Here is a 6,430-nt window from a genome sequence, read left to right on the forward strand (position 1 = left end):
CAATTGCAAAGACCAGGCCCTGTATCAGGCACACCTTAGTCTCCAGAGAGACACCGTTGCTCCTGAGTACTTGAGAGAGGTCCCTAACAGCAGACTTTCCCATCGCGATACGCTTTTTGATTTCCTGACTGCTGGTGCCAAGAGTGTTGACCGTGGAGCCGAGCACACTGAAGCTGTGAACAATCTCAATCTCTTCGCCATCCATCCTGACGCTGCCAATTGGTCCAGTGGTGAGAATCTTTGTCTTCTTGACATTGAGCCTCAGTCCATACTGAAGGCTGCAGTCCTTGATCCTTCGCAGCAAGTGCACGAGGTCCTCCTCAGTTTCAGCAAGCAGGGTTGTGTCATCTGCATAACGCAGATTGTTACTAGATCTTCCACCAATCCTGATGCCACAATTCTCCTCATAGAGCCCAGCCTCTCGGATAATCTGCTCTGCATACATGTTGAAAAGGCATGGAGACAGGATGCATCCCTGGCGTATACCCTTCCCAGTTTTGAACCATGCAGTGTTACCCTGCTCTGTTCTGACGACTGCCTCTTGGTCCAAGTATAGGTTTCGCATTAGCACAATTAAATGTTCTGGGATTCCCATTCTTCTCAGAGTCAGCCACAGTTTGTTATGATCCACACAGTCAAATGCCTTTGCATAATCAATGAAACACAGATAGACATTCTTCTGGTATTCTCTGCTTTCAGCCAAGATCCATCTAACATCAGCAACAATATCCCTAGTACCATGACCCCTTCTAAACCCAGCCTGGACTTCCAGAAGTTCTCTGCTGATGTGCTGTTCTAATCATTTTTGGATAATCTTCAGCAGAATCTTGCTTGCATGTGGAATCAATGACACTGTTCTGTAGCTTCCACACTCCGTTGGGTCACCTTTCTTTGGAATGGGAACAAATATGGATCTCTTCCAGTCAGTTGGCCAAGTGGTTGTTCTCCAGATTTCTTGGCACAACTTGGTGAGCACATCCAGGGCAACATCTGTTATCTGAAATACTTCAATTGGTATACCATCTATTCCTGGGGCCTTATTTTTTGCTATTTCCTTTAAAGCAGCTTGAACTTCTTCCTTCATCACCATAAGACTATTATTGTAAAAATAGAAGGATAACTAGCAAGACATGCATGGGGGTTCAAGGGAGGAAGGGGTGGCAACAGGGGGGTGAGGGTGGGCAGGGAGGAATCATGGGATCACACATGCTGGTGGCTGAAAAGGGTAAAGAAATAATTGCTTGCTACGCATCTGAAAGCTGAGCTATGACAAAGGATGACAGAAGAAAAATTGATGCCTTTGATCATGGTGCTGGAGATGAGTAATAGACATACCATCAACTTTTAAGAGGACAAGTCTGTCCAGGAGAATGTGAAACTGGGGTGCTCCTTAGACTCAAAGGTGGTGAAACTCTGTCTCACATATTTTGGGCATGTTTTTAGAAAGAGCCAGTCCTTGCAGAAGGACATAATACTTGGAGGGGAAGAAGATCAGTGCAAGAAAGAAAGACCCTCAGTGAGATGGACTGATACAGTGATTGTGGTAATGGGGTCAGACATGTCAGAGACTGTGAGGTTAGCTCAGGACAGGGCAAGGTTCAGAATCATTGTTCATAGGGTTACTATTACTTATAGTCAACTCAATAGCTAGCATGTAGCAACAATGACACCAACAATGTGTTGAGTGTTGAAATTTTGGAAAGTAAAAAAGCATTACCAGAAGTTAAAAATCACTCTTTTATTACCCAGATATAACCAGTGTTAATATGTTAATATATGTCCATTTTGACTCTTTAATTTATACATATTGTATAAGACTTGGATTAATTATATAAACACAATATCATAATTTTTTACCTTGTGCTATCTCAATGCCATTAAGTATTATATTAAAAATAGTACATAAAACTGATTGTATAATATTTCATAAAGCTGATAACTCATAGCTATTTCCAATAATTATTTGATAAGATTCTTTGTACATAAACTTTCTGCAGTCCTGATTTTTTTTCTTTAGAACAGTTATAAAACTGAAATTTCTTAATCCAATTATATGAACATTGTGAAGTACATGTTATTACATACTTTCCATTTGCTAATATTTCTATTAAATGACTAATATTATAAAACTGTCTGGCATATAAATACTGAGTAACTAGATCCAGCAATGAATGTTAGTTTCATGATACTCTTGCTAGCACTGAGCATCATAATGTTCTTAAACTTTACCAGTTTAGAGGTGAAAACTATATTCCATCGGTTCAATTGAAAATTTTTTTTTCCGGTTCAATTAAAATTTATTATTAACAAAATCAAACAGTTTTCATGTGACAATTGCTGAACAACCACAAAATTTAATGCTTTTTCTTTCCACCCTCAATTTATAACTACCACCATTTCCTGCCTTTTGCCAGTCCTAACTTGTCCTTCCACCATTTTCCATAATGTTCCATCCTCCCTTAAGTTTTTCCTGTGGTGTGTTAATCCACTCACTATTAAAATATTTATCAAAGCTTAGCATGTAGAAAGCATGGCGCTAAGTCAAGGTGCTAGTGGTTCCTACTTTATGGATTTTCTTATATAGCAGAGAACTCAGATGGTAAGCATTAACATTGTTATTTTAATGATAGAGAATGAAGGCTATTTTAGAGGTATAACTCAGTGTGTGCTCTATTTTACATAGGGTTTTCTAAAGTCTATTATTTTGAAAGTGGATGGTACCAGCAGCCAGGAAATAAAAAAATGAAATGCACTGCTGTCAGGGACCTCTCCAGAGTACTGAAGAACAACAATGGAGATCAAGGTGCACCTGATCCAGGCCATGATCTTTGCATCAGAAAGCTGGATAATGACTCAGGATGATAGAAGAATTGATGCATTTGAGCAGTGGTACTAGAGAAGAGTATTGAATACACCATGGACTGCTAGAAGAACAAACAAGTTTGTCTGAGAGGGTGGAATCAGGTAAGGATTGGAGGCAAGGATTCTGAAGCTTTGTCTGACATACTTTGGGTATGTTGCAAGGTGGGACCAGTCCTTGGAGAAGAACATTATGCTTGGAAGGGTGGAGGGACAACACAAGAGTGGAAGACCCTGGATGAAATGGATTGACTCAGTGACTAGGGAAATGGGGGTGTGTCAGAGATAATAAAGTTCGCTCAGTCTTTATGAGTCACAGGTGACTTGATGACACATAACTACAACAACTCACTGTAAGGGCTCAAGAAAAGCACCTTTGGGGAGGTGCAGTTTAAGCCAAGATCTTCCAATTGCACATGAGTGAATCAGAGAAGGACATAATGTGGAGGTAAGTTGAGTCTAAAGGTGAGAAGAGAAAGTATTCCACAAAATGATGAAATATATGTTTCCCAAAATGGGGGGGGGGGAATGGCACATTCCAGGCAATGAAAGCAGTTAGTTTTACAAGGAGTAAGAGAAGACTGGATAGAGAGGCCTGAGATGAGTGTGAGTAGGTCAGAGGGGTCAGAATATACCTTGACCTCAAACATGACTCAGTCACTTCAACTTACCTCCAATGTGTATTTGTAAGCCATTGTACATGATATTTACATGTACATTCCTCCTCTTTTAGCCAAGAGACCATCAATGTCAGTGTCCTTGCCCTTCTCTCCAGCTAACCTAATACCATGTGTGGTTTCACTACTCTCTATACAGAGTAGAGAAACTTTTTCAAGTTTTGATCGTAAGATATTCTCTAAAGCTTGATCTTTGCATCTCAATAAAATATCCAATGGTTTAGAAACCTCATTTTTAATAAACAACTGAAACTATTGTGCCTAAAAATACTTTGTAGTATCTAGTGCTATCTAGCCAAGTAGTAGAGATGCAACCAAATGGTGAGCTGCCCTCGAGAGGCCAGGATGTAGATGAGATCTGGGGGCTCAAGGAGAGAATATGCTGATGCTGCTGGGCCATAAAAATCAATGTTTAGGTCACCAACTGTGTATTATAAGTCTTAATTCTCTTTGCCTCAGCTTTTTTCCTCCGGATTCATTCTGAGGTCCTGCCCCTGCCTATTACCTTGAGGAAAGCCTGTTTCACATCCTTATTCCGGAGGCTGTAGATGATGGGGTTAAGAAAAGCAGAAATGACATTGTAGAACAGAGCCAGCTTTTTGTCCTCTTCCGGGGAGGCCATAGAGCCAGGCCTCATGTACATGACCATGGCAGGTACACAGAACATAGTGACGACAGTGATATGGGAGACACAGGTAGAGAAGGCCTTGAGTCGCCCCTGAGCTGAACGAATCCTTAAAATAGCAATGAAAATATTGATGTAGATGACAAGTATGATGGAAAGTGGGACCAGGATGACACTAAAGCCAAGAATGAAGTCAACTCGGTCATTGACTGAGGTGTCTGCACAGGCCAGCTTCAGGACTGCAGGGACTTCACAGAAGAAGTGGTTAACCTTGTTGGGGCCACAGTAGGGCAGACGCATGGCAAAGAAAGTATAGACAAGAGCAGAAATGACTCCCCAGAGACCACAGAAGATGGCCATTAGCCCACATAGGCATGGACTCATGATGACTTTGTACCTCAGTGGGTGACAGATGGCCACATATCTGTCTATAGACATGATGGCAAAAAGCCAGGACTCAGTGATACCCAGCACTAAGAAAATATACATTTGGGTCACACAGCTGGCAAATGAAATGGTCTTCTTCTGGCTGGCCAGATGTACCAACATCTGGGGAACAGTTGTAGTGGTGTATCCCAGATCCAACATGGAAAGAAAGCCTATAAAGAAGTACATGGGTGTGTGGAGATGTGAATCCAGGCAGATAAGGGTGGTGATCAAGCCATTTCCCAGGATAATCAACAGGTAGGTGATCAGGAAGGCAGAGAAGAGCAGAGGAGTGGTCCTGGGACTGGGAGAGAAACCCAGGAGGATGAATTCGGTCACAGATGACTGATTGTGTTCTTGCATTATGATCTACGTAGTGATGAAAAAGAGAGCCACCAAATCAGACAGAGGACCATCTAATAATCTTTATGTCAAGGTAAAGTAGTGTTAGGTAGTGTTCAGTCTTTCTCTCAAATTCACATCTATTGAGTTGCAACTGATTCATAGGTGACCCTCCAGCAGATTTTCTGAGGCTATAAATTGTACAGGAGGAGATTGCATCTTTCTCCATCTTTGTGGCTGATGAATTCAGAGCACAAGAGAGACACCACTTTAAGGTTAGCAGCGCAAACCCTTCCAGACTACGCTATCATGACCACTCCTTAACATTAAGATATCCCTAGAAAGGTTGTGGAGAAACTGGAAGCCTTATTCACTGTTGGTGGGAGTGTAAAAATGGTGCAGCCACTGAGGAAGGCAATATGCCCTTTCTCACAAAGTTGCAAATAGAGATACCATTTGACCCATCAGTTCCACTACTGGGAATATACCCCAAAGAAACCATAACTGCCACCCAAGCAGATATATGCACATCCATGTTTACCATGGCTTTTTTACAATAGCAAAGGGCTGGAAGCAACCAAAGTGCCCATCAACAAACGAATGGATAGAGAAGCTGTGGCATATTCACACAATGGAATACTACACTGTATTGAAAACCAAGGAACTCATGCAATATTATACAAAATGGGTGACCCTGGAGGACATTATGCTGAGTGAAATATCTCAGTCACAAAAGGACAAATACTGCATAGTACCACTTGTAAAATGGGACTGGCATCGGGGTTGGGGGGAAACTGAGAAAGAAGGGATAAATAATATATACTGCATTGAAACAGATAAGGGAAAGAACTGTTTAAAAGGGATGTGTAATTAGGTATTATTGTCATGACAGGAGTCCAGAATGAGGGCTGCATAGTTGAATGGCCTTGGGGGGAGGGATTTTATAACAATGAAAGAATTTTTCTTTCACTTTTCAAAGAGAAGAGAAAACTGGGGGGAGAGAGGTGGGCAGGGAGAAAAGTGCAACAATGAATGAATGGAAATCCTAAGTCTCTGTAAATTTTCATTAAAATTAATAGTAATAGGGGAGCTCTGGTGGTCTAGTGGCAAGAAGGTGCACTACAATCCAAGAGGCACATGGTTCAAATCCACCAGATGCTCTGCTGAAGAAGGAGTAGCAATCTCCTCCTGTACCTGTCAGATCTGATTTGACGGTACACATACGAAAAATAATAATAAAATAAAAAAATTTTAAAAGTTTAAAAAATTAATAATAATAAAAAGATACATAATAAAAAAATAAAAAGTAAAAAATTAAGATACCCCATTTTACCCACTCTTGTTCACTGCTATAACCCCTAGGAAATTTGGGAGGGAAAAAAGAGAGCTTCTATGTCTGGTCCAGGTTCTTCTCCAGCAATTCTACATCTTAGCCTCAGTTTTCAAATAAAAATGACTGAGCTAGCATATCTCTAACTCCTCTAAGAATTCCTCTCCTCAG

General features: G+C 40.9%; 1 protein-coding gene across 1 annotated transcript; it reads right to left on the minus strand.

Annotated features, from left to right (window-relative positions):
• Positions 1 to 4,011: 4,011 nt before the first annotated feature.
• On the minus strand, positions 4,012 to 4,950 carry LOC102873896 (olfactory receptor 2A12-like). Its single transcript, XM_006886613.1, has one exon. It carries the CDS (start codon positions 4,948 to 4,950, stop codon positions 4,012 to 4,014), a length of 939 nt encoding a protein of 312 aa, XP_006886675.1.
• Between the last annotated feature and the right edge of the window lie 1,480 nt (positions 4,951 to 6,430).

The sequence above is a fragment of the Elephantulus edwardii genome, unplaced genomic scaffold (assembly GCF_000299155.1).
Source record: "Elephantulus edwardii isolate Elephantulus edwardi_28Jun2011 unplaced genomic scaffold, EleEdw1.0 scaffold00049, whole genome shotgun sequence".
NCBI lineage: Eukaryota > Metazoa > Chordata > Mammalia > Macroscelidea > Macroscelididae > Elephantulus > Elephantulus edwardii.